This window comes from Primulina eburnea, chromosome 18 (genome assembly GCF_022965805.1).
Source record: "Primulina eburnea isolate SZY01 chromosome 18, ASM2296580v1, whole genome shotgun sequence".
In the NCBI taxonomy this organism is placed as follows: Eukaryota; Viridiplantae; Streptophyta; class Magnoliopsida; order Lamiales; family Gesneriaceae; genus Primulina; species Primulina eburnea.
This window is the reverse complement of record NC_133118.1, coordinates 30,628,984-30,656,676: the sequence shown is the minus strand read 5'-3', so window position 1 is coordinate 30,656,676 and position 27,693 is coordinate 30,628,984. Positions and strand designations below refer to the sequence as shown.

At 38.2% G+C, this 27,693-nt stretch overlaps 4 protein-coding genes and 1 pseudogene across 7 annotated transcripts; 3 read left to right on the top strand and 2 right to left on the bottom strand.

Moving 5' to 3' along the window:
• Positions 1–408: 408 nt before the first annotated feature.
• LOC140819743 (chaperonin 60 subunit alpha 2, chloroplastic-like) lies at positions 409–4,220 on the top strand. The gene is given in 9 exon segments (XM_073179929.1): positions 409–535; positions 627–804; positions 1,101–1,222; positions 1,319–1,459; positions 1,461–1,527; positions 1,614–1,759; positions 2,222–2,528; positions 2,808–3,259; positions 3,589–4,220. Coding segments are annotated over 9 exon segments (1,755 nt in total). The 5' UTR covers positions 409–481; the 3' UTR covers positions 3,877–4,220.
• Positions 4,221–5,547: 1,327 nt separating this feature from the next.
• Positions 5,548–7,146, top strand: LOC140819834 (zinc finger protein CONSTANS-LIKE 16-like; annotated as a pseudogene).
• A 3,610-nt stretch (positions 7,147–10,756) lies between these two features.
• LOC140819796 (NADH dehydrogenase [ubiquinone] 1 beta subcomplex subunit 10-B-like) lies at positions 10,757–13,098 on the bottom strand. Of its 3 annotated transcripts, none has more exons than XR_012115274.1 (3): positions 12,751–13,098; positions 12,583–12,665; positions 10,757–11,010 (listed from the first exon to the last, which is right to left on the bottom strand). XR_012115274.1 is itself a non-coding variant. In XM_073180024.1 (3 exons), exons 1-2 carry the CDS (start codon positions 13,037–13,039, stop codon positions 12,637–12,639), a joined length of 318 nt encoding a protein of 105 aa, XP_073036125.1. In that variant the 5' UTR covers positions 13,040–13,098; the 3' UTR covers positions 10,757–10,994; positions 12,610–12,636. The 3 variants fall into 3 exon arrangements, 2 of the variants coding, with proteins under 2 accessions (XP_073036125.1, XP_073036123.1); XM_073180024.1 differs by having other exon boundaries at positions 10,757–10,994; positions 12,610–12,665; XM_073180022.1 differs by having other exon boundaries at positions 12,628–12,665; positions 12,751–13,095.
• Positions 13,099–14,078: 980 nt separating this feature from the next.
• LOC140819406 (kinesin-like protein KIN-14C) lies at positions 14,079–20,551 on the top strand. Of its 2 annotated transcripts, none has more exons than XM_073179489.1 (20): positions 14,079–14,173; positions 14,695–14,760; positions 14,856–14,965; positions 15,071–15,228; positions 15,319–15,429; positions 15,507–15,681; positions 15,794–15,921; positions 16,013–16,096; positions 16,201–16,278; positions 16,359–16,451; positions 16,574–17,158; positions 17,256–17,337; positions 17,416–17,511; positions 17,591–17,770; positions 17,869–17,975; positions 18,052–18,231; positions 18,381–18,544; positions 18,613–18,866; positions 19,013–19,176; positions 19,396–20,551. In XM_073179489.1, the coding sequence occupies exons 3-20, from the start codon at positions 14,875–14,877 to the stop codon at positions 19,486–19,488; spliced, it is 2,823 nt and encodes a 940-aa protein (XP_073035590.1). In that variant the 5' UTR covers positions 14,079–14,173; positions 14,695–14,760; positions 14,856–14,874; the 3' UTR covers positions 19,489–20,551. The 2 variants fall into 2 exon arrangements, with proteins under 2 accessions (XP_073035590.1, XP_073035589.1); XM_073179488.1 differs by having other exon boundaries at positions 16,568–17,158.
• On the bottom strand, positions 20,127–22,069 carry LOC140819407 (uncharacterized). The gene is made up of 4 exons (XM_073179490.1): positions 21,921–22,069; positions 21,617–21,808; positions 21,458–21,524; positions 20,127–20,665 (listed from the first exon to the last, which is right to left on the bottom strand). Exons 2-4 carry the CDS (start codon positions 21,760–21,762, stop codon positions 20,447–20,449), a joined length of 432 nt encoding a protein of 143 aa, XP_073035591.1. The 5' UTR covers positions 21,763–21,808; positions 21,921–22,069; the 3' UTR covers positions 20,127–20,446.
• Positions 22,070–27,693: the final 5,624 nt, after the last annotated feature.

The window sequence follows — 27,693 nt, the reverse complement described above, 5'->3', positions numbered from 1 at the left end:
TGAACAATTGAAAGGAGGGGTCGGGTTTGGAAGCCCGAATCCTAATAATTACTTAATTATGAAATATTTTTTTTGTATTTTTTATATTTGTGATGCAGTGACATAAATATCTCACGATTGTTTCAAATCCGGTTGATGGCTAAAAAGACCGGCATAGTGATAAATTAATAATAATTATAAAATAAAAAGAGTGGGTCTCATATGAGATCGTCTCACAGATTCTAATCTGTGAGACGGGTCAATCCTACCCATATTCACAATGAAAAGTAGTACTCTTAGCATAAAAAATAATACTTTTTCATGGGTGACCCAAATAAGAGATCCATCTCACAAATATGATCTGTGAGACCGTCTCACACAAGTATTTGCCAAATAAAAAAGACTTTCTTTTGTGTTTTATCTAGCGCTTAGCGGTTTAACGTTAACTGAATCAAAACCCCTCCAAAGCCCTAATTTTCGTTATTTGTCGCGCGCCCAAGAAATGTTGCTTACGTTTTCTTCGCAGCTAGTCTTGCACAATCATCCTTCGTTTACTGTAATTCGCGGTTTCTCCTTTTCTTCTTTGATTCGGTTTGGTTTATGAATTTTTGTGTTGATTTTTGCTTTTTGTTTGTTTGTTTGTTTAGGGAGTCGATGGAAAATCAAATTCATGCTGGTTGTGGAGCAGACACAATGTGAAACAGAAGCCTTTGGTGGTGAAGGCAGGTCCAAAGAGAGTAGCTTTCGACAGAGAGTGTAGAGAAGCTTTGCTTTCGGGCATCAATAAGCTTGCTGATGCTGTATCGGTGACCCTGGGACCTAAAGGTTTTTATAATCATATCAGTTCTCTTATTTTCTCTTCATTTTGATTTAACATTTCATTTATTTTTCGCTTTGTTAGCTGGGTTTTTGGTATCTTGTTTTTGTTGCTTGAGTGTTAAATAATTGTCTCTTAGTACCCTCGCGAGGCTGGGACTCAGAGTCGCAGTGTCTTGGCCGCTCTTTGGGATATTGCAACTTATAATTTAGTTGGTTCCAGTAAATGAGTTAATCGTTGAGATGTTTAATTATGTTGCACCAAGTTAATGCTAAGTGATACTGGCTTTATGTTGATTATGCAGGGCGAAATGTGATCCTTTCAGAATCTGAGACACTTAAAGTTGTTAACGACGGTGTTACTATTGCCAAATCCATAGAACTCTCTGACCCTATTGAGAATATAGGAGCATTGCTCCTCCAAGAGGTTGGATACCCTACTCATACCTATCTAATTTTCACTTGAGTCCACTGCATTCGATCTTTGATAAAATTGGGCTGATCATGGTCAGGGCTCTTGCAGGTTGCTATTAAAACAAACGGTTCATCTGGGGATGGCACAACGACTTCAATTATACTGGCTCGAGAAATGATTAAATCTGGGCTTCTAGCCATCACTTCTGGTGCCAACCCTGTCGCTTTGAGAAAAGGAATGGAGAAAACAGGTGAAAGAATTGGTTAAAAGTTTGAAGGAAAATAGTTATGCTATAAGTCGAAGTGAAGACATTGAAGGCATGATTTCTTTGGAGCCTTTCCATCCAGTCTGATGAAATATGTTTTGATTTGATACATGCAATAATGTTGTTCTCTTTATGCAGCTGTAGCTTCAATATCTGCGGGAAATGATGAAATTATTGGGAAGTTAATTGCTGAAGCGATGGATAAAATTGGTCCTGATGGATTAATATCTGTTGAATCTTCTTCATCATCCGACACATCAGTGATAGTTGAAGAAGGAATGAAGGTAATGCTGCAAATAATGTAGCCCATAAGCTAGTCCCCTGCAACCATCTTCCTGCAGCATTTCTTAGCTTTCTGCATCTTGCAAAATACGACCTCCTTTATCCTAGAGATTCTGTTTTTTCTATTATAGTGGCTGAACAAAAGATGATCTTGGCTGTGCTCATCATTACCATTTACCAGCATGATATCAAAAGATTTAACACTCTCTTCTAAATTCATGGACAAACTTGGAACTTCGATTAACAAAGTATCAATTCTAATGGTTGCTATCATTTTTTCCCTTAAACAAACATGTACCAAAATTTAAATTTTAGCTCTTCTAGGGTTCACTTGTTCTTGGTTTAAGGCTATTCCTTATCAACCCTATTCGGCTTTCATATAATTTTTAGCACTTATTTACTCGTTTTCTCCTTCTTGAGTTTTCATCGTTTTCTTGATTTCTCCAGGCATTATTTTCTTACAGATAGACAAAGGTTACATGTCTCCTCATTTCATCACCAACAAGGACAAATCTATAGTTGAGTTTGACAATGCTAAAATTCTTGTGACTGATCTAAAGATATCTGATGTGAGAGAGATTGTTCCTTTGTTGGAAAAGGCCACACAGTTGAGTGTCCCTTTGCTGATAATTGCTGAAGACATTTCTCGACAAGTGCTGGAAATTCTAGTGGTCAATAAAATGCAAGGTGTGCTTAATGCTGCTACGGTAAAATGTCCTGGTTTTGGAGAAGCAAAAAAAGCTATTTTGCAAGATATCGCACTTATGACAGGTAATCTTGTTTGCTGTCTCCAGTTTCACAAAATTTTGTTTGGATCCAAGAAAGGAGGGAATAAAGAATATCAACTGCGATACTCGCATCCATTTTGATTTTCTATTTAATCTTTCAATTTACAACCAAAATTGAGTTTTTACTGTATATTGTCCATTCTCCAATATGAGAACTTTGTACTTAGTTGCATCTACATATTTTTTAGTTTCTCAAGTGTAAATAATGTACATTTTGCTCCTGTTCGTCAATTTGTCTCAGTTATCACTTTATTGTAATCAGGAGCCGATTTTATCTCTGGAGATTTGGGCCTTAATCTTGAATCTGCAACTTCCGATCAGCTTGGAGTCGCACAAAAAGTAACCATAACGAGCAATTGCACAACTATAATTGCCGACCCTTCTACTAAAGCTGAAATACAGGCAAGAATTTTACAGATAAAGAAGGATTTAGCTGAGACTGATAGCAAATATATGGCAGAAAAACTCTCTGCAAGAATTGCAAAGCTCTGTGGTGGGGTCGCAATTATTAAGGTAGGAGCTCATACGGAGTTGGAACTTGAAGATCGGAAACTAAGAATTGAGGATGCAAAAAGTGCTACTTTTGCTGCCATGGCTGAAGGCGTGGTGCCTGGTGGTGGAGCAACCTATGTACATCTCTCTAGAAAAATACCTATACTGAAGAAGGTTTTTGAAGATCCAGAAGAGAAAATTGGTGCAGACATTGTTGGAATGGTATGTTGCTTGTTATTCTTGGCTTTTTTGCAAGTCTTCTTGTGTTTTCTTGCATCACATTTTTTATTCATAACTTCATTCAGGGGTTAGAGTTGCATTTTATTTTTTGGATAATATGAAAAAACATAAAGGCAATGGGGAACATTATTTAATTTTATATTTTATTGCCTGTATGACTAGAAATCTGCGGGTTTCTCACTTATCGTGTGTTTTTATCATTGAACCTTCGCTATCAAATATGAAAGTGTCGGTTTGTTTCTGAATAAATTTTAGATTGGGACTTCATTTTTCTGGTTTTTTCATCTAGAATTCCTCTCGATAAATTTCAGGCCCTTCTTGCACCTGCAAAATTCATCGCAGCAAATGCAGGGGTCGATGGAGATGTAGTTGTAGAGAAAATTCTATCTTCTGACTCGAGAGTAGGGTATAATGCGATGAACGGGAGATATGAAGATCTGATAGCTGCTGGAGTTATTGATCCTTGCCGTGTTTCAAGATGTGCACTTCAGAATGCTGTCTCAATTGCTGGTATGATCCTTACCACTCAAGCCATTCTGGTGGAGAAAATAAGGAAAACAAAGCCAATTGTCCCTCATGTACCTGGAATATCGCCTTAAAACTGAAAATTGGCCATCTGCAAGAGTAAACTGAAGGCAAACAAACACAGTTTTGTTAGGGTGAATGATAAAGTTCAATTAAACGAAACGTCACTGTGGTACATGTTTTCGAAACCCGAACAAACTGAATTTCAGCAGACTTGTGGTCTGTGAGAGTATCATTTGAATGTTGTTGAAGGGATGACTGGTTCTGCTTGTGGTCTCGGCTTTATTTGTACTTGATAGTTAAGGATACAGATTCTGTTTTAGAGAACTATGAAAGTCCAAGTTATCAGCAAAATCTTTTTATTTCTTAAGTTCTATGATTTATTTGTACTGGAGAGACGCTGCTCGACTTTGTGAATTGATACAAAATCTTAGCTTCTAATTGAGAGTAGTAAGATTCTGTCTCTATTTCTATTTCCCAAATAAAGTAATCTCGTGACAAAAAGAACCATTTGTCTGTAACATGCAAGTCAAGTGGTTAAGAAACCAAAATCAACAAGAATCACTCACTCAAAAGTAAAATCAACAAGAACCACTCAAATGTGCATTAGAAGCCACGCATTGATTTACAAAGCCACCAAAACTAGAGAAAATAACTAATTTTTAAGAAGAAAATTGTGTATACTGTGGATGGAGGCCTCCCTTCTGAACTGAGTAGTCTGTTTAGTGTGTGTGTGTGTGTTTCCCCATATTAGTTCACTGTAATTTTTGTTAGAATCGACATTTTGTCAACATTTATCATTCAAATGTACTCGTGACAGAAACCAACCAGGAGAAACACAGGAAGGAGAGGGAGATGAGGTATCAGATAAATCAAATTATAATAGGTACTTTTATTTTTAAAATAAATGACTAATTTAATGGTTGCTTAATTTTTATCCACAAATTCATCAAGTGCATGCACCTTAAATTACTACTATTAACTCTTTTTTTGTCAGACGAGATTCTAAAACATTCTTTATAACATTACTAATCATGTATATCTTATATAAAATTTAATAAGATATAATTTCTTTTAATTTCTCATAATCAATACAAGCAGATTTTTACTGGAAAATGTTAAGAGAAGATTTTTATAATGTCATTTTAAAGAATAAAAGGGACCCCTGGCTGACCCAAAGCGTGTCTACTGCCACAAGTGGGGGAGAATGGTTAAAAAACATTTAAAGGATTCACAAGTTAGCATGAAGGCAACACCACAGAACCACAATTAGAATATTATTTTAAACATCAAATAATTGAACAACAAAAATACAAACCGTTGGGATGCAACTAAAGTCTCACATTGGAAGATCTAGAGAAAGATTATGGGTTAATAAAGATGAAATGATATCTCCATTGGTATGAGGCCTTTTGGGTGGTTCCAAAAACAAAACCATGAGGGTTAAAACCCAAAGTAGACAATATCATACCAGTGTGAAGATACTCGGATTCCATTAGGTCCTACACAAACATCAAACCTAAAGGTCTCTCTCATGTTTGTGAACTGAGAATGAGAGGGAGACTGTCATTTCTCGCCCCTTCACAATCTGTTGGTCCACCAGAAATCCTTAATAATGATGCATGGCCAATAAGAATGCAAGATTAAGATTATTCCAAAATTCTAGCCAATCAGGAAGCAGATAAGAACGGCTTATGGGTCCCCCGTTGTGTATATACAGTTAATCATCCACTGTAGGAAATGGCCAAAAATAGATAGGTATTCAAGAAACCTAGTTGCATGACTAAAAACGATCTTTTTCGTTATTCAACTGCATTTTAAGCTCATACATCAAGAAAAAAAGGGGAAAAAAAGAACCTGCTTTAATTTTCTGCCTGAAATTAAGTTCTGTTTGATTGAAAGTAACATATAATATTAGTAACAGAGCTATGAATTATGTTGATGAATTCAAAGCTGCAAACGCCATTGGAGGCAAGACTGCAAGAGTTTGTGAGAGCTGTTTGAGGAAGAGGGCTCGATGGTTTTGTGCTGCTGATGATGCTTTCCTATGCCAAGCCTGTGATGCTTCGGTGCATTCGGCTAACCAGTTGGCGAGTCGGCACGAAAGGATTCGGCTCTCAACCTTGTCTTTAAAGGGTGACCAAGTGATGGATTCTTCTCCAGCTCCAGCTTGGCATCAAGGGTACACTCGAAAGGCTAGGACGCCGCGGCATGCGAAGTCGAAGCAGCTGCAACCGCCACCGAACAACCCTCTTCCGCTAGTGCCGGAGATTAATGGAGAAGACCCTTTTATTGAGGAGAATGAAGAGCAGCTACTTTGTAGGGTTCCCGTTTTTGACCCTTTTCTCGACGAGTTTTGTACTGAAGAAACAAGGAACGGATCAGAAGAAGCCGACTATGATCAGTGTGACTTGAATCTTGCGGAGCTGCTGAATTGTCATATTGAGCTTGAGGAGTTTGATGCAAATGTTGAGAGCTTACTAGGGGAAGGAGCCGAAGAAGTTTCTGCTGGTGGAAACAATGATCTAGATTCGAAAACGGTGAAAGTCGAAGATGAAGAAGATGTTGATGAAGAAACTCATGAAGCAGTCATAGCATGCCATTTTGATCCAGCACTAGACATGGAAATGAATTGGGATTTTGATTATGCTTCTTCCATTGCTGGAGAAGATGGAGAAGAGATGAAAAAAGAAGCTTCCATCGAAAGCAAGGAGTTTAACTTCAAAAGCGACACACAAGGAAAGAAGATGATGCTACTGAGCCTCAACTATGAAGCAGTAATGGCAGACTGGGCAACTCGAGGTTCTCCATGGACGACCGGATTTCGACCGGACGAGCTAAACCTCGATGAAACCATGGTACCAAACAATGATTTTCAATTCCTTGATCTTCACCTAGAAGCAAAAACATATTCCACGTACATGCATAGAATATAACCTTTGTGTGAATATAATAACCTCAGATCACAAGCTTGGATGGAGATTCAAACGGAGGAAGGTGGGGAAGTGCACACGAAATCGCCGAAAGAGAAGCAAGAGTATCAAGATACAGGGAAAAGAGAAGACAAGGCTATTCGCCAAGAAGATTAGGTACCAAGTTAGGAAAATAAATGCAGAGAAGAGACCAAGAATGAAAGGTCGATTTGTGAAGAGGGCAAGCTTTTTAGGGTCTTCTTTCCCAGCAGTGCCAGCCTTACCTCATGAATACATAAATGAAGACTATAGTTTTTATATATATCCAACTTCTAATTTGCTTGCTTAGCAACTAGGGTTGTAACATTGTTATTATGCATGCAATAAACGAATATAAAGTTTAGTAATAGTAAGTGGAGATTGCTTCCTCAATTAGGGGGCGTCTGGTGAATGCTATACTGTTAAAGTGTGGAAGAAATGAATTTCTGGGAATACATTTGTATCCATGCATTGTTCAATCAAATGACAGTCTATCTCGATATGCTTAATTCGTTCATGATACATTGGGTTTGCAGCAACGTGTAAGGCAGCCTTATTATCACAAAATAAACTTGCTGGAGTAGGACAATGTGAGACCCATATCACTAAGAATGCCACGGATCCAAACAACCTCACAAGCTGTAGCAGCCATGGCCCGATATTCAGCCTCAGCGAGGATCTGGAAACGGTATTATGTTTCTTGGTGCACCAAGATAACAGAGAGCCACCAAGTTGAATACAAAAACCAGTCAACGAGCGGCGAGACATATGACAAAAGGCCCAATCAGAATCACAATATGTAGAAAGTGTGAAAGAATTTTGTGAAGGCAGCAAGATACCCAAACCAGGGGAGCCTTTCAAGTACTTCACCACCCTAACAGCAGCATCCATGTGGGATTTTTTTGGAGAATGCATAAACTGACTGAGATGTTGCACAACGTAACAAATATCGGGCCGTGTACTGGTAAGATAAACCAATCGACCAATCAAGCGTTGATAAGCATCTCGATCTTGCAGCAAAGGATCAGTTGGTTGTGTAGCAGAAGTCTGAGTGATGATAGAATCTAATTCTGTTGTTGTTAACTTCTTGTGTTGTTCCATTGGAGTATCAAAAGGCTTGGCTGCCGGAGACACCAACATCGTTAATAAGCTCAAGGGCATATTTCGTTGATTGAGATAGATGCCATCACGGGAACGAGCAAATTCAATTCCCAAAAAATATTTCACTCACGGATTTGCAACTGAGAATGTAGAAAGCATTTCAAATCAGAAATCATTTGCTCACTACTCCAAGTAATAATGATGTCATCTACATAGACCACAAGAATCGTGATATGGTCGGAATTTTTTTGAACGAATAAGGAATGATCGTGCTGGGATTGAGTGTAATCGGCAACACTCATGATATCAGAAAATTTGATATTCCACTGTCGAGAGGCTTGCTTAAGTCCATACAACGACTTACGCAATCGACATGCCTTTTGTTTGTCTTGAACATGGTAAATAGGTGGAAGTGTCATGAATAACTCTTCATCCAGAGCACCTTGAAGAAAAGCATTGGCCACATCCATTTGGGTAATAGGCCAGTGATAGGTAGTCGCTAAGCTCAACAAGCACATAATAGTTACAATCTTAGCGGTGGGAGAAAATATATCATGGAAATCGACACTCGGCTGTTGAATATAACCCTTCGTAACTAAGCGTGCTTTGAATTTGTCCACTGACCCATCTGGATTATACTTAACTTTGTATACCCAATGACATCCAATGGGCTTAGTATTCTGTGGGAGAGCGACCACATCCCAAGTGTGGTTTGATTCCAAGGCAGCAAGTTCCAAATCCATGGCATTTTTCCATCTAGAATCCTGAATTGCTTCATGATAAGAACGAGGTTCATGGACAGAGGAAATGGCATCAACAAAACACTGATATGAGGGAGAAAACTTAGAATAAGATAGATGGACGAGATAGAGGATAATCACAATGGGAATAATGACTCTGGGGAAAAGATGAACGTGAATAATCCTCGGTCCAACCTGGGGGAATGTGGGTTCTAGAAGATCGGCGCAGAGGAGGAAAACCATTAGAGTCATGTAAAGGTGGGACAGAAGGATCAGGGACAGGTGAAGAACAGTCAACAGAATCTGAACTGGCGGAATGAAAGGGAAAATGAGGAACAAAAGGAACCTCTTGAGCAAAAGGAAATATGTTCTCATGAAAAACAATATCCTTGGACATAAGCAGTTTCTTACTCTGAAGATCCATGACTCTATAACCCTTTTGCACATTGGAATAACCCAGAAAAACACATGGTCATGCACGAGCAGAGAATTTATGATCAAGGTTGGAAGAGGTAACATAACAAAGACAACCAAGTGTTCTCAAATTATTGTAAGAGGGAATTTTATGAAATAGTGACTCAAAAGGTGTCTTATTGCATAACAGTGGGCTTGGTGTTCTATTAATAAGGTAAACGGCAGTTAACACACAATCTCCCCAAAATTTAAGAGGAAGGGAAGACTGAAACCGTAATGCTCGTGCAATATAAAGAATGTGTCTGTGCTTTCTTTCAACAACTCCATTTTGTTGTGGCGTATATGGACAAAAACTGTAATGAATCACACCAAGGGAAGAGAAGAAATCTCGACACTCAGCTTTAAAAAAATCAGTAGCATTATCAGTTCGGATTGACTGAACTTGAGCAGAAAATTGACATGTTACTACAACAAAAAATTGCTTGAGCAATTGAAAGACATCAAGCTTAGAATACATAAGAAATGCCCAAATGCCCTTAGAAAAATCATCAACAATAGTCAAGAAATACTTTTTCCCATTATAAGTAGGTATACGAAATGGACCCCAAATATCTGCGATACTATATCGGGAAAAATACTCGCGTTAAGATCATGTACATGAGAATTCATGTTGTTTTGACTATATGTTCAGAACAATATGTTATGTGAGACATATCTTTTGATATCATGTCCTTTGTACCATTTTTGCTGGCTAAGGATGCTATATGTCCACCCTAATTGCTACAAAATTACCTTACAATGAAGCAAAGTTTAAGCATTTTTCTTAATTTGATTTATCAGTTATTTTATGATTTTGCACATAATAATAAATTTTCAATGTTTGGTACGTTACATAGTAATTAACCTTCAATCAAGTTGACTGATTAATTGCAATAGCGAAAAATAGAAGGGATAGAGGAAAAGATTGAATATTAATTTTAAACCAGATAAATAGGTATTAAGACAAACTCTTATGAAGGCGTATAGAAGGCTGAATAGGAGAGTACTATCATCCATGTCAATGTGGGGAAATAAAAAAAATTTTAAAAACCACCGTGAGATTATCTAGCAGATTAATTTTACGAAACATATCTCTAATTCGATCTGATCCATAAAAAAATATTAATTTTTATGTCAATTTTTTTTAAATATGAACTATGTCGATTCGTTTTACAGGAGACTAACTCTTAAAATATTAATATGGTTACGCAGATAATTTGCTATTATTTATAGAAAAAGAAAACTCATAATTTGTAAATGAAAAAACAAGAACTCATAACGTGTGCTTCTAAAATCCATATTTAATACAAAGTTTGTGAAAGTGGAGTAATTATGTTTTCAACAATCAAAATCCGTATTGATTTTATAAACATTAATAAAAGGGTTGCAAACTTCGGTTCTGTAGGCTAGAATGCACATATTATATTATATTTTCAAGTACCAAAATTATAATATTAGTGAAGTAATGTGTTTCAAAATAATAATAATAATAATAATAATAATAATAAAATAATTTTTTGTAGTTTGTACCAATACTTGATCAAATGGTACTATATAAAAATTATACATTTACCCTAAATAGATCAAAATAAATTTGGACCAATCAGTATATTAACGAATAAAGTGTAAGGTCCTAGGCATAGAATAGATACACAAAATAATAATAAAAATAATAATAACAATAATAATATATGCACAATAACACAATATCAGCTCGACAAATTTGGCTTCTCTCCCAACAAGTTTCTGCTTTGGCAACACAGAATTATTTTGTGATTTATTACAGCTTCGTATTATCATGAATCTTCCTCCACTCTCACAAAGAAAATCGAAGAGACTGCAAATAATTAGACAAAACTACACGATAAAGTACATTCTGTCAGTATTATGATTATAGTTCAACGGAGAAAAAAAGTTGATTGTGTAACAGCAAACTCCTTGGTTATGCTGCAGACTTCATTACCTGCAGAGGAAGAAATGTGCTTGCTGTAAAAAACTTTCCATAGAACAGTTCATGTCACTAACTCTTAAAACAGCGTTAAAGCATAAGCAGGCAGCGCTAAAAAATGAGTAAATAGGCATGTTCTTTTCTCGAGGTGAGCCAGAACTATGTATAAAAACATTGAAGAACCTCATGACCTCCAACCATTTCAACTAAATTCAAGAAATTAAATAGAGCTTGCTTCTCAGTAAGAGATTCTGAGGGACAAATTTAGTTTTATACTGGAAAAAAAGAACATTTTGTAATCTATCCCTTTCTCTTAGAGAAAACAGAACTCTATTTATGCTAGCGATTACTATAATTTATACTTCATTATCCATATTACCAAGCTGAGAAATTTTTCACAATGCAGGAAACTCTGTAACCGGATAAAATCCCAATCTTATTTACTGAACTAAAACAAAAAAAAATCTGAGTCTTCATAGAATATGCTTAAAACCACGCCAGGTCTGCGATACATGTTTGACGGACATGAGAGAAATATTAAACTATTATTACCAGCTCAATATTGCTGACATTATGAAAAAGGATGGTGAAAATACTAAGAAAGAGACCAAAAGAAAAGGTCCAGAGAAGAAATTAGAAAAGCACAAAATAAAAGCTCTCCGGGTTCAATCCTGAACTGGGCCATTAGATAAATAACTCTCAATCCAATTCATTCTTATAATATGAAAATCATGTCCACCAATACACTTAACATAAAGAATAAGATCTGATCCGAGATATGAACAGGACAATGTGTGGCTTTAAGGCGTTACACAGAGAATCAAGTTTTAGTTAGAAAGTAGATATGGTTTTAGACTTAATACCAGATAAGCTCAATACTTGCAATTTCAAGTCATTATCAAAGCTCACAAGCCACATATTTCAAATGTCTTAGATGGTTAGTTCGATAAATTACTCTAAATTTAATTCAATTTCAAATGTCTTAGATGGTTAGTTGGATAAATTACTCTAAATTTAATTCAATTTCCTCAAGTGTTTCAATAAAACGAGTTTGAGGAGCAAAAAAATATTTAAGAAAGAACACAAGCTTGTCATTTACCAAAGTGCCATAAAGATCTAAAAATAAGTTATGTGAGAGATCTTACAAACTCCTGCAACTTTCTAAGCTCTACTAATAATATCTTCCACACGGCATGTATAGAATTTTTATTTTTAACACCAAAAAAGGTCAGCCAATCCAATATGATAATATGGCCTAGATATTCAAGATTTACTATATCATTCTGTCAGAGAAAAAAATGGAGGGAAGAATGCCAGCATGCAGGATGTATTGAGCTTAAACCCAAAGAACTGAAGTTGTAAGATTTTATTTTTTTGGTTGCTATAACTACACACTTTGATAGGATCATATTCCGCAACTCAGCGAGTTGTTGACAAATATTGCATATGAAAATCCAACCAATTTTCTATTCATGTGAAGCCAGTCCATCCTCAAATCAAGACAGAAGAAATGCAAAAAACACAAAGATAATCGTCAAATCTTGCCAAAACAAAAATCAAAAGATCAAAGAAATCAAAACAGCTAACCGTTTAAGCATGATCAAAACGTTCGACAATTCAAAAAGAAAAAACCTCAATTGGTTATTCCACAGCTGCCTCCACCTTAGGACCTAGATAAACAAACAAACAAGCAAACATAAGTAATCAAATCAATAAACCCTAAAATACTAAAAAAAATCAGTCGTTAGAACCAACCGTGGAGGGAATGAGGGCGATGATCCTTCCCCCAGCCGACGCCGCGGGTGGCGTCGAGATACTGGTGGACCAGGTGCCGGCATTTCTGGAGGTGGTTTACACCCTCCACGCGGTAGCACCACTTGACTTTCTCCCGCAGAATCTTGGCCTTCTCGATGTCGATCCACTTCTCCCTAACCAGATGCTCCCTCATCTCCAGCATCGCCACCGGATCCTTGTACGGGTTATCCGGGTCGAAGTCATCCGGAGCCCCATCATCCGTGAACATCACCCCCTTCTTCCTCCCCATTTCTCTGAATTAGGTTTCACGCAAAATGATTCAGCTCTACACTGACTGGGGTGAAACTGGGATGCCTCCTCGGTTGTTTGTGGGCTTTGTTATGAACCAATGGGCCAAATAATCCTAAAACGGCCAATGATGAACAGTAGCCCAATGGCCTACTAAACCTCTCTCACAAAATTGATCTGTGAAAATATTCGTATAAATTTTAATTCACTCCGTTGATGATTTGATTTGAATTAAAACAAAAAAAAAAATTTATATTTGAACATCACAAGAGATTTCAACCTCTTTATTCTTGTTTAGATAGATTGATACAATAGATTTGGGTAAAAATTTGTGTGAGACGATCTCACGAGTCGTATTTTGTGAGACAGATATTTTATTTGGATCATTAATGAAAAATTATTACTTTTTATGCTAAAATTATTACTTTTTATTGTGAATATTGGTATAATTGATCTATCTCACATATAAAGATTCGTGAGACCGTCTCACAAAAGACATTGTTTATATCATAAAATTGACAAAGAAGATGAGCATGCTCATATCTACTAAAATAAGAATATTTTTGACATAAAAAATAATATTTTTGTATCAGTTGGGTCGATGAGTTAAAAGTTTATATCACAAAATTGATAAATGAGACGATTTTAAAATAATTTGGTATACATGTAAACACTAAGGGTGTGTTTGGTTGGGTGGATTAAATAAGGATAGATTAATAGTCCAATATTTATCGTTAAAATTTAGTTGTTTAATACATTTGAGGTTAAGATCCATATCAAAATTGGATCTTAAAGGTCAAAATGATTATTAAAATAACTAAAATTTAACGATAAAACTGACATTTTTTTTTAATCCTCCAACTAACCACCTGATAGAATAGGATGCGCCAGAGTTGTCCTTTAACGAGAACTGAATGTTTTGACCTCCCTGGTTTCATGGAACTCCAACCGTACACCGGAAAGGACCATCAAACCAAGATAGTAAATATAGTAAATCGCATACTTTCTTATTACTAAGAAAAGAACGAACTCACACAGTAAAAAGCAAAATTCAGATAGCTGAAAAGATTGCTGGTAATGGCCTATGTTGGACGTACGATTGTTTACGCCTCTCCATTCGTTTTGCTAGTCTCAGGTTTGTTGAAGATGGCTGCATAAATCAATGAAAAAGATTCGATTTTTCGTCGACGAATTCGTCATTTTTTTTCTGTTTTCCGATCATTTCATCGAAATTTAGTATCCGGGCTGTTCTTGATTTGTCGAAGTTTGCATGGGAAAGTGAGTTGTTTTGAGTTTGTGTATGCATGGAGGGTGGTGGGTGACTATTGAGCTTGGGGTTAAATTATTATCTCAAATTCTTTTGGTTTTTTTTGCTAATTTAATCTCGTTTATCTGGTTGACCAAGTTGATTTTAATTAATCAAATTGTTGCAAGCATCATTTCTTCTGAGAGAAGTCGTTGAATTCAAACTTGAAGGAAACGCGGAAACTTGGTTTATTTTTATTTTTTAATTTACTTAATTGGTCTAGCAGAGACTAAAGGGATCCTTCATCCCACCACCACCATCTTGATGATGGGTTCTTTCCTTTAGGTGTAAATAAAAGCAGAAATTCGAGCTCGGCCCGTTTGATTTTCGTGTTCGTGATTTTTTGTTAGGTTCCTTTTTCTCAGTCGTTAGTGAACGTTTGCAGATTTCCATTAGCGTTGATGATTGAGTTTCAGGTTTGTAGATGTATCTTAATGGCTAAAAGTATGCATATGGTGTTTTAGTTAGCTTTAAATTCTTGTTTTTAGTAAGCATTTTGGTGACTAAGCAGAGCTGTCACGAATTTGATCATGGATCCAATAACAAAAGATTATCCTAGAATCAACAGATCAACCGTATCTACAAATGGTGATGTTTTCGAACCCTCTTCGAGTAACAACGGTGAGACCAGTGACAACAGAGTTTTGTATTCGCCATCTTATAAATGTGCAAGATTGTTGAACCTGAGATGTTAGCTTACCCTCCCTCACTATCTTTCTTCTACAGCTAAGCAGCGGGGAACTTTGGTAGAATGGTTAAACTGTGTTCTTCCGGATTTGAATTTGCCAATAAATGCTTCAGATGAAGAACTACGCGCGTTCTTGGTGGATGGTTCTGTTTTGTGCCGAGTGCTGAACAAACTAAAACCTGGTTCTGTAACTGAGGTAGTTGAGATTTTACTTGAGTTGCCTAGGAGTTTTGTATGTTATACAAATTATGATATGACATGGTTTCTTTCTGAATTTTTGTTTAAGTTCGGTGCTTCTGTAAGTACTTCACAATCCCGGTCTGAAAATGTGGAAAGATTTTTGTCAGCAATGGATAAATTGGGCTTGCCAAGGTTTCAAGCAGCAGACCTGGAGAAGGTGGTATAGATTATTGCTTGCCCTCTTACTCAATAATGAACTTCACTTTTGATGTTTTGTATGCTTGGTTTGTGAAGGGATCTATGAAAATCGTATTGGACTGCCTTCTAACACTACAAACTCATTTTCTCCCAAATCTTGGGAGGTACACCGGAAGTTCTCAGAGGGATGAACCCTTTCGGATGCTTACTTCCCCAACTTCTGCATCAGACTCGAAATTTCAACGTGTCTTACGCAGCCCCATAAGGGCCGGTATTACTCTATTTGCTTCCTATATTTTGCCACTCTATTTAGACACAGAAATACAGGTTATGCTACTTTGTTGACAATGAATTCATTTATTTTCGATCTTGATTCCGTGCAGAGCCATCAGCTGCACTTATTAATCATGTTGGACATAAGTTTCACGAAGTATTTCAGCTTAAACAAGGATCTTACACAGACATTCCGGCTGCAAAGATTTCGGAAATGATGAAATCCAATAGCTTAGATGTGTGTTCATCGACCAATCTTGTTCTCGATTTCTTTCAACTGTATTGTTTGGATTCTGTTAGCCGACTTCAAATTTGTGTCTGTGATGCAGAATGCCCCGACACAGTCGCTATTATGCGTTGTAAACGGTATTTTAGACGAAAGTATTGAACGGAAGAATGGAGAAATACCTCATGTAAGATAACACATCAAATAACTTATTAGAGAAGCTCATTGTAATAGAGCCTATAGCAAAGTAGGGGAAAACCTTTAACAAATTTTCCTTCATCAAATTCTCAGCGTGTTGCCTGCCTATTGAGAAAAGTTGTCCAGGAGATAGAGCGACGGATATCCACTCAAGCAGAACATTTGCGCACGGTATCTATCTAAGAAGATTCTGTTGGTGATTGATCATGTTAACACAGAATCCTAATCTATGCCCGCATCTTGATCTGCAGCAAAATAATCTTTTCAAGGCTCGCGAGGAGAAATACCAGTCAAGAATTAGAGTTCTTGAGGCGCTTGCGGCAGGAGCTAGTGAAGAGATACAGGTATAATGGCACTTCTCATTTTAACGAATTCTGTGTTAAACTGTATGCTGATGTTTTACACGTTTGTGTAAATCTTAGCTCATTCCAATCTTTATCAAAACCCAACCAAATTTTAGATGCAGAGTGAGAAGAACAACACAGAAGTGAAAAAGAAAGTAGAGGAGCAGTTTGTAGAGAGACTGATGAAAGAAAAAGAGAGCTACAACCAAGAGATTGCAAATTTAAAAGAACTCCTCGAAATAGCTAGGAGAAAACATGAAGAGGAGTATAATCACGAGGCCATGGATATAAAACAAGAACTTGAAGTAGCTAAAAGAAAATATGAAGAGCAATCCACGGATTTAAAACAACAACTCGAAGTGGCTAAAAGAAAATATGAGCAGTCCTTACAATCGAAATCCGAAGCAACAGGATCTCAACAGGAGTTTGAGAATAGACTAAAAGAAGCAGTAAGCCAGCTAACAGAGTCAAGATATAAAGCCAAGGAGCTTGAGAATAAACTAAAAGATGCAATAAGCGAGGTAACAGAGTTGAGGAATAAAGAGAAGGAGCTTGAGAACAAACTAAAAGAAGAAGTAAGCCATCTGACAGAGTCGAGGAATAAAGTGAAGGAGCTTGAAGCATTTTCCGTGTCAAAATCTCAAAGTTGGAGCAAAAAAGAGCACGTTTACTATAGATTCGCCGAAGTTCAGCTTGGTGCTTTGCGGGTGCGCTAAGAAATGATCATCATATTTCTACTTATCATTTACCTTGGAGGAAAAAGTACCCAAATTATCTTATGTAGCAATTAATTCATCTGTACAGGAACTAAGGTTTGCATCTGAGTCGATGCGGCAAGAAATTGTTGGAACACAGCAAAGCTACACAGAAGACTTCAGTATTTTAGGTTGAATCGAGTTTTTGAGGAACTGTTTTAGTTGTATAACGAGAATGAAGATGAATAAGAATTAACTTGTGATTACAGGATCAAGAATCAAGCATATGGATGATGCTGCAAAGAACTATTATTCTCTCCTTGCTGAAAATCGAAAGATGCATAATGAACTACAAGAGCTTAAAGGTGACTCCAAGTTTTGCATGATCTTTGGAACATCAATGGCTGCAAAGCGAAAAATTTATTTGTGGTTTGCTTCAATTAGGGAATATTCGGGTGTACTGCCGTGTAAGGCCCTTTCATCCAGGTCAGAAGCAGAAACAATCAACTGTCGAATACATTGGTGAAAATGGAGAGATAGTTGTTTCAAATCCATCTAAACAAGGGAAAGAAGCGCGACGTTCATTTAAGTTCGATAAAATATATGGTCCAACAGCAACACAAGGTTTTGACATTCATTTCTGTGCTAGAGAAGTGTGTTTATTTATATGCATAAACCGTCCTGTCATCCTTGATTTGATACGACTTTTCAAATGTATGCAGCTGAAGTATTTGCAGATACTCAGCCGTTAATACAGTCTGTTTTGGATGGATATAACGTGTGTATACTTGCCTATGGTCAGACTGGTTCTGGGAAAACATATACCATGGTAAGAAAGTAAAATTTATAAAGCAAATAACATGTTTTTAACTTACATCATAGAAGTGAACGGCCAAGTGATGCAGACTGGCCCTGATGGAGCTACTGAAGCGGAATGGGGAGTCAATTACCGAGCTTTAAACGATCTTTTCCGCATTTCACAAAGTAGGAAGAATAGCTATACATATGAAATTTCTGTTCAGATGGTGGAAATATATAATGAACAAGTCCGTGATTTACTCTCAAATGATGGCTCACAAAAAAGATATCCTTCTCATTGTAATCATTTTAATGAATTTACTTTTCACTTCATTTGTGGCTCGAGATTTTTTCCTTTTCTAAACTTTTAGTGCAGAGTGTGTTTTGGATGTGAGGGTTTTTGCATTACACACTTGTTTTCTTTAGCTTTCCTACACTTGGGATTTTAGCTACCACTCAACCCAATGGGCTAGCCGTCCCAGATGCTAGCATTCACCCAGTCGGCAAAACTTCAGATGTATTAGATCTTATGAGTACTGGACTAAAGAACAGAGCCAGAGGTGCCACAGCTTTAAATGAAAGAAGCAGTCGATCACACAGGTATTGGTCCTGAAAAACACAATCTTCTCCTAATACTTATCGTAAAAATTTATGTTGCATTTATCCAGTGTTGTCTCTATTCATGCCCGAGGAATGGATTTGAAGGGTAATTCATCTATAAGAAGCAGCCTTCATTTAGTAGATCTAGCAGGAAGTGAGAGAGTAGACCGTTCAGAGGTAACAGGAGACAGACTGAAAGAAGCTCAACATATAAACAAATCTTTATCTGCTCTCGGAGATGTCATATTCGCTTTGGCACAAAAGAATGCTCATGTCCCCTACCGTAACAGCAAGCTCACTCAAGTGCTTCAGAGTTCATTAGGTACGGGTAAATGAATTATGCTTCTTTCTTGATGAATTCTAAAGGTATATGAGCATCTTTCTACTAAGTTTACTCCACAAGCAGTATGAGCAAAAACAAGAAATACGAAAAACTGACCTGAAAAAAATCTTGCTTATTTAACACAGGTGGTCAGGCAAAGACGCTGATGTTTGTTCAGCTTAATCCTGATATTGGTTCCGCCACTGAATCAATTAGTACCTTAAAATTTGCTGAGAGGGTATCCGGAGTCGAGCTTGGTGCAGCAAAAAGCAGCAAAGATGTGAGGGATGTCAGGGATTTGATGGAACAGGCAAGTATCTTGGTCTCCATGTGAGTGCAAGTTATACATAATTACTTTTTCGTACAATACTCGTGATTTGATTGGATCGATCAGAGGTTTTGAATGAAGGCCATCCATCGACTGGAATATAGACTGCATTTGTTTTTTCCTAACTTGTAATCCAAAGCAAATGTTAGATGATATATATAGTCCTAAACTGAATATAACTTTTTGGTGATATAATAATAGGTATCATCTTTGAAAGACACTATAGCCGAGAAAGATGAGGAGATTGAGAGGCTGCAGCGGCTTAAAGATCTCAAAAACATGTCGACTGGTTAGCAGCTCAGTACAAACTAACCATGAAGGTATATGTACTCAACACAAGGAAATATATTCCACAGTACTTACTATGGAGATCCGAATATAGCGGTAACGATGTATATGTAAGCTGATAGTGTTCCATGGCAATATAAGATGACCATATCTACGGTAACAGTCATCTTTGAGCCGCAATATACTCCACTCATGGAGGATATCTCTTAGTACATCCCACTCTTCATTACACAAGTTTGCTATTTTTTTTTTCAAAAATAATTGTACTGTATAGAAATAGAAACTGTAGTGACAGATAGATACACCATATAGAACACATACATATGGTCTTCATGATTTATTTCCCTAGAAATTCATTGAAGTGCTTTGTAATTATTCCTTGGTAATTGTAAATTCCGCCGCAAGTGAATAATATATAGCCTTTTCTAAATATGGAAAATGCACTTCTTGTTTCTATTAAATTGTTGATGTTGGTGAAAATGTTTTATCTATTTGAGTTTACTAGTGGATTAATATTCTCTTTCGTTGGTAATCTAGCTTTTGACTAATATTTCACAAAGCCTATAACCCCATTTGATCCCAAAAAGCGATATCAAGTGTAGTCATGTAACATATAAAGTAAGATTAATAAAATGCACATGAGATATAGAACACATACTTTTTCCTTTCTGCTTTCTCATTAAAATACATTGAGGTTTACAAACTTGGAATACAAAAACCTCACCCTACAAATCAAAAGTCAGAAAGATTGTGCCTCTCCCTGTTTCTTATTATAGATGGACTCGACCTCATTATATATACAAAGATAAAGTGACAGATTGACTCGGGAACTACATAACTATTTGTTTAGCACTCGGCCTATACATTTATAAACATACAGTTCCTCCCAAAACTCTCCAGTTAGTTTGTTATTTGTGTTACTCAGTACCGCTAAAATATAGGCTCGTTGTGATCTGATAGATGCCTACGCTACTGCAGAAATGCTAAAACTTTCACGACAATTGAACCCTTCTATCCTCACTGGAGCTGGCTTGCTATCAAAACTCCCCTGAGCACAACCTCGACTCGTGAGTGCAGGGGATAAAGGGTTGGCATCGTCATTGCCAAACTGCTCGTCTAGGATAACAGGGTTTGAGGCCCTGCTTGGTGGTGAACCAGTAAAAAATGGTGGAGATGAAGCCACCTGAAAATTAGACCACTCAGAACCAGAACTCGCTTGATCAAAATGAATAAATAGTGTTTTAGAGAAGAGTGATTAAAAACTCGGTCTTAATCTCACGCTGCAATTAAGCAAAAGTTGTTAAAAGTATATGAATGACTGTGTATTGTGGCACACATACAGGATCTTAGCATAAGCAAAGGACTATATATACAAGGAAACAAATGCCAAGCACACAACTATTGTCAAGGACAACCATTTTGACTGTAGGAGATGATAATATTCTGGATAGGTTCTGCACCATTTCAATATTTTTATGCATTTAACAGGTATACACTGCTTCAAGTAATCGGGTGGCCTATAGCGGCTTTCTTGTTATAAGCCAGGTTTACCCGTAAGGTCAGATTGAAATCCTCAGTTGATTGCACAATATATTGATACATACATCTAGTGGTGGGCTCCAGCTTAACTCCCCTCTTACAGCTTTATACTTCAAGCAAAAGTGATATGAAATCCGACTATGCGTACTACATTTAAGAGGAAAAAAAAGCTCAGAAATGGTTCGAAATGCTGCATGGACACCCTAGAATCACACAGCCAAACACGAATAAACTAGTTTGACATCTTCCTCGTAATGGAATTCAATCTATTTTTTAGTGGCTTCATGAATCAAATCCATAAATTCCATATCCCACCCACCGGAAATCAATTAAGAGCCTACAATCCACCGGACTCATTAATACAACCAATTAAACAAACTCAAGTACTTATCAAATACCATGAAAAGAAAAAACCAAAAAGGAAAAAGAAAGTTACCTTCGATTGAATAATATCTAGAAGAAACGTCCCCGCTTTAGCATCATACACATCTGTAGGAGGATTCCTGTCATAAAAAAAAAGACAAATAAACAAAATTCGACAAAAGCACTGACCAAAAACTTGAAAAGATAAGGAAACTAAAAAAATGTAACATACTTGATTTGCAGCAGCCGAGAGTGAGTTTTGATGGTGTCGTGAAAGTGAAGGGGTAGGCCGCCGATCCTACGGGGCTTCGGGCAAATCACACCGTCGGTGACACATCCCCCAACCAAAGCCTTCTGCTGGTACACCCATCTATTCATTTTCCCGCTTTTCCCACCAGAAAATTTCCCAAATTGATCCAAAAGCCTACAAAACGAAGAACAAATCAGAGAAAAAAAATCAAACACTAAAATCAACGCATTACAAAATTCAAAACACACAGAACAACAATCACAAGCATGAAGTAAAAAAATATTACGGCGAACAGATTGCGAGTAATGGGATCGCCGGATCTTCTCTTCTTCGAACGAAGAGAAATGTTATTGAGAGCTTTTGGGTGAGCTGAAGAGGGATAAGATGACGGGCTTGGAGGTATTCATAGAGAATGGTGTGCTGCACGTGCGCTCTTTTTTCCCCATCTTTCGTACACGTGGTACTAAAAAAAAGGGGGGGGGAAAGAATTTGTTTATTTTGTGATTATAATACAAGAATAGGTGTCACGGTCTCACGAATCTTTATCTATGACACAGTGTCAACCCTACTGATATTCACAATAAAGAGTAATACTCTTAGAATAAAAAGTAATATTTTTTCATTGATGAGCCAAATAAGAGATCCGTCTCACAAAATACGACCCGTGAGACCGTCTCACACAAGTTTTTGCCATAATACAATTAGGTTGTGTTTGGACGATAAATATTGATTTAAGATAAGATTTAAACGATGATTCGAAATGGCACACATTTTATTGAATTTCGAGTCATTAATTGTCATTGCATTTACCTTTTATCTGTGTTTACAGACATAATAAATTCAATTCTATCGATTCTTAAATTTTGGAGTGGCCAAAATTTGGAAGTTTTGTATGATTCTCTCTGTATGAGAGGCTAAGTTTTTCTCTCTGTATGAGAGGTTACGTTTTTCTCTCTTAAGAGGTGAGTTTTCTTTCAACTATGGAGTCCTCGTTTGAAAATCTCTCTCTTTCCACTGAGGAGGAAGAGGAGCTGATCTTTGAATCATCTGAAATCCAGTAACCCAAATCAGAATCCTGAATATTGCGTGGTTGGGAGATTCCTCACCGACCGATCCATCAACTTCAACATCATGCGTGTAACAGGATGGCGGAAATTTGGCTACCGGTTCGGGGCATGGCCGTAAAAGAAATCAGATCTAACATCTTCTTGTTCCAGTTTTTCCACTCCATGGACTTGACCCGCATTATGAATGGAGGGCCTTGGACTTTCGACAATTTTCTGCTTGTTTTTCACAAACTCAGCCCTGGCGAAGTCCCCACAAACGTGCCTTTATTCTCGGTCTATTTCTGGATTCAAGTGCATGACCTCCCCATGGGATTTATGTCTCAAAGCGTAGGAAAACAGCTGGGAGATTTCATTGGGATTTATTGAGTACGACGACAAGAACAACTCATCATTCTGGAGGAGTTATATGCGTATAAGAGTTGACTTGGACGTTCGAAAACCGCTGAAGAGATTTAAGAAGATCAAGAAGGCAGGCGGTGAGCTCTCACTAGTTCACTTCAAATATGAGAAGCTCAACACCTTCTGTTTCTATTGTGGCAAATTGGGCCATTCGGATAAGTTCTGCGAACTCCTCTTCGAAACATCCAATTCAAATCCTACAAAAGAATGGGGGACATGGTTAAGGGCAATCCCAAGGCGGTTGGCAGCTACCGGCGGAGAACGGTGGCTATGAGATGACAAGGACGGCACAGGCCAGAGTACACCCATATCGGAGGAAAGATCCGATACTTGGAACGAGGACCGTGATCATAGGAGAGATCACGGGATACCCAAAGATTTGATTCCCCGTAAATCAGGAAATCAGATGCTAAGTGCCAAGTTGATTTACGTTCAGGATAATAAGGAAAACAATGCAACCGAGATTGAAGGCTGTCAAATAGACGAAAATAGAGAACTTACCATGCAAGACGATAAAAAAAGGAGGCGAGATGGGCTGAGATTAGATGCCCACAATAATGACTTGGGTCTGGTTCCATCCCCATCTGCACAGGACGAGACTGACAAGCAGCTTTACTATCCAATGCTCCCAACAGACCATTTTTTAACGGCAGGCCTGGAACACCAGGCCCGCCGAGAACGATGATCATCTTGAGTTGGAATTGCCGAGGCCTTGGCCACCCTCGTGCAATTCCAATCCTTTGTGAGCTTATTAAAGCTCACAAGGCCGATGTAGTGTTTCTTTCTGAAACATTAGTGCATGCTGTGAAGATTGAAGAATTAAAGATTAAGGTAAGTTTTGCTGGTGCATTTTCTGTGGATAGGTTTGGGAGAAGCGGTGGGTTAGCGGTCCTTTGGAAACACTCAGCGGTTTGTACTATCTCTAGTTTCTCTCGCAACCATATAGATATGGAAGTTGATATGGAAAACATCTCTCGATGGCGTCTTACGGGCTTCTATGGATTTCCTAATCGGGGAAAACGCTCAGAATCTTGGGCATTACTCCGATCACTTAGCACTCAATCTACTCTACCATGGTGTATTACTGGAGACTTTAATGATCTCCTGAGCCCGGACGACAAGAAAGGAAAACATGAACACCCACAATGGCTATACTCTGGATTTCTGCAAGCGGTAATGGATAGTGGGCTCACGGACTTGCCACTAATAGGGTACCCATTCACTTGGGCAAGAGGAAAAGGGACAGCCAACGCAGTTGAAGAACGCCTTGATCGTGCTCTCGTAACATCCTCATGGTTGACAATGTTCCCCTCTGTACAACTCCTTAATCTGTGCGCCTCAGTGTCAGACCACTCACCAATACTCATTAACACAACACCTCGTATACAATTGGGCAGAGGCCGCGATTTCATGTTCGAAAATAAATGGCTTAAAGAACCAGGCTTACAGCATTTTATCACTTCCATATGGGATAACAGTGTAGGGAACAACATCATGGAAAAAATGGAGTCGATGTCTACTAAACTAGCTGAATGGGGCCGGAAGAGGAATAGGATTTTCAAAGACGATATTGATCAGTGTAAGAAGGATATCGAGAGGCTTCGTTTGTCCGATAGTGAAGTCGCTGCAGTTGAAACTCAAAAAATAAAGTTCAAGCTCACCTCGCTAATTATTCAGGAAGAATTGCATTGGAAACAAAGGGCGAAGGAGTACTGGCTCAAAGATGGAGACCTCAATACACAATATTTTCACTCGGTAGCTACCCAAAGAAAAGAGAGAAACCGGATCAAATCGCTCGTCGACGACAATGGGGTAAGGCACTCAAACAGTACAGATATTTGTATGGTTGTCTCGGCATATTTCGAGAATCTATTTGAGGAAGCTGCAACAAACTATGAACCTGTAACGCAGGTGGTAGATCGGGTGGTCACAGATGAAGTAAATGAATCGTTAACAGCGTCTTTCGAAGATGAAAAATTCAAGAAAGCTATTTTTCAAATGAAAGCTGACAAATCTCCTGGGCCAGACGGATTCAACCCAGGATTTTTCCAGAAATTTTGGGAGTTGGTGGGCTCTGCAGTGACAAAAGACTGTAAATCGTGGCTATATAATTCCCAAATACCACCATCGCTGAACAACACGAACGTTGTGCTGATACCTAAATGTGACTCTCCTTCATCCATGAAAGACTTGAGACCCATATCACTCTGTAATGTTCTATACAAGCTAATAGCTAAAGTACTTGCTAACCGGATGAAAAGAATTTTGCCAGACATCATATCCACACACCAATCCGCTTTCACAAAAGGCATGGCAATCACAGACAATGTAATCTTGGCTTTTGAAACAATACACTCTATGAACAGGAAAACAAAAGGGAAAAAAGGGGATGCAGCTCTGAAAATTGATTTTAGCAAAGCCTATGATCGCATCGACTGGGGATTCTTAAAAGCTATTATGCTGAAGATGGGTTTTTGCATTCGCTGGGTGAACTACATTATGCTCTGCATCACTTCGGTCTCCTACACCATCAAAGTAAATAACAACAAGGTTGGACCAATACATGCAAAAAGAGGTCTTCGACAGGGATGCCCATTATCCCCATATTTATTTATCATCTGTGCACAAGGGCTCTCATCAATGTTGTCTAAAGCCGAAGCTAGGGGAGGCATTCACGGGGTCAAAGTTTGTAGGAGGGCTCCACCTATTTCCCATTTAATGTTTGCTGATGATTGTATATTGTTCTTCAGGGCAGACATCGAGGAGTGCCACCGAATCTCGGACATCCTTCAAGTCTTCGAAGCTGCTTCTGGGCAGATGATAAATCTGCACAAATCAGGAATTTTGTTCAGCCGTAATGTGCCAACCTCAATCCAGACAGATATCTCCTCTTCCTTGGGTGTTTTTACCCCCATAAATACAGGGAAGTATCTAGGCCTGCCATCGCTCAAAGGCAATAAAAAGAAGGCCATCTTCGCATATCTCAAAGAACGCCTGTGGAAGCATATCCAAAGTTGGAATGGGCGTTCTATCTCAAGGGTCGGGAGAGAAGTCTTAATCAAATCAGTGGCACAGGCCATCCCAGCTTATTGTATGCAAATCTTCCTCCTCCCAACTTCCTTAGCTGACGAACTCCAAAGAATGATGAACTCTTATTGGTGGGGAAAAGGAGGAATTTCTAGTGGTATCTGCTGGACAAACTGGGATCAACTATGTGTGAACAAGAAGAATGGTGGCATAGGCTTCCGCAATCTCCATGGATTTAATTTAGCAATGTTGGGCAAGCAAGGGTGGAATTTACTTTCCAACTCCAATACTCTTGTTTCTCAAGTTCTCAAAGCAAAATATTATCCAGGCAAGGATTTCATGCAAGCAGCTTTAGGATATAATCCTAGCTTTATTTGGAGGAGTATTTGGCACTCGCAGGCCTTAATTCGTAAAGGTTATCGATGGAGAATCGGAGGGGGCAACAATATTCCGGTTTGGACAGAACCGTGGCTACGTAACCTTGAAAAGCCTCGTGTCGAAACTCAAATCATCCCGGGACTGGAGTCTCTGAAAGTTGCTGACTTACTAATACCATTCACCCTTGAATGGGATATCGAGTTCGTTGAAGAAATTTTCTGTGCACGAGACATTTCAGAAATCAAGAACATCCCCTTTATGACCAATGGCTCTGACGTTCGAATCTGGCGCTACAGCAAAGATGGGAATTACTCAGTGAAATCGGGGTATCATCTTGCCATGAATAACATCTACACCGGCAAAGGAAACAACACATCTGGCGACTGGACTAAATTATGGGACTTGTACATGCCACCCAAAGTTAAAACTTTCGCGTGGCGTATGGCGCGGAACTGGCTTCCCCCAAGAATAAACCTTCAAAACAAACGCCTTCTAGTCCCGACCACCTGTGTAAACTGCAACTCCATGCTAGAGCAACCATGGCATCTGTTCTATACATACCAATTCGCACAAGATTGCTGGGAGCTATCATCCGTGAAGACTGAAGTCAATTCAACTCCCCTCGAGATCGAGAACTTCGCTGACTTGGTTCTTTAACGTTCTGGAAAAATTGGATGTCGATAGGAGGCGGCTCTTTGTAATGATTCTTTGGGGCATTTGGCACTCACATAATGAAAGAGTATGGAATAACAACTCACCATCTGCAAACAGGACGATTACTTACGCCATTGACACACTTAATGATTGGCTTGCTGTAAGAACGGTAGCATCCCAACAAAATCAACAGCCGAATTGCAGCACTGAAGTGGTCTGGAGTAAGCCCGTAGAAGAATTCTTCAAGTGTAATGTGGATACAGGTTTTAATGCCGATAAAAAATCATTTGCGGTTGGCATGGTAATTAGGGATTCAAATGGCTCCTTCATAATATGCAGAACCAGTCGCCACCACGAAACAGCTTTGGTCAAGGAAGCGGAAGCAGTCGCCATCCATGAAGCTCTAAGCTGGATCAAAGACATGTGCTACGATAAGATAATAGTAGAAACAGACTCAAAGATATCAGCAGATGCAATCCACTCTGACATTCCAGATCTCACTGAATTTGGCCACATCATCAAAGCCTGTCGGGA

Excerpts from the sequence above, each read along its gene's own strand:
- LOC140819796 (XM_073180024.1), bottom strand. The coding sequence starts at position 13,039 with ATGGGGAGGAAGAAGGGGGTGATGTTCACGGATGATGGGGCTCCGGAT. Across the intron at positions 12,666-12,750 it reads TCGCCCTCATTCCCTCCACG|GTCCTAAGGTGGAGGCAGCT; the intron begins GTTGGTTCTAAC and ends TTGTTTATCTAG.
- LOC140819406 (XM_073179488.1), top strand. The coding sequence starts at position 14,875 with ATGGATCCAATAACAAAAGATTATCCTAGAATCAACAGATCAACCGTA. Across the intron at positions 18,232-18,380 it reads ATGATGGCTCACAAAAAAGA|CTTGGGATTTTAGCTACCAC; the intron begins TATCCTTCTCAT and ends AGCTTTCCTACA. Across the intron at positions 18,867-19,012 it reads AGTGCTTCAGAGTTCATTAG|GTGGTCAGGCAAAGACGCTG; the intron begins GTACGGGTAAAT and ends TATTTAACACAG.
- LOC140819407 (XM_073179490.1), bottom strand. The coding sequence starts at position 21,762 with ATGAATAGATGGGTGTACCAGCAGAAGGCTTTGGTTGGGGGATGTGTC. Across the intron at positions 21,525-21,616 it reads TCTCGGCTGCTGCAAATCAA|GAATCCTCCTACAGATGTGT; the intron begins GTATGTTACATT and ends TTTTTATGACAG. Across the intron at positions 20,666-21,457 it reads TAGATATTATTCAATCGAAG|GTGGCTTCATCTCCACCATT; the intron begins GTAACTTTCTTT and ends TCTAATTTTCAG.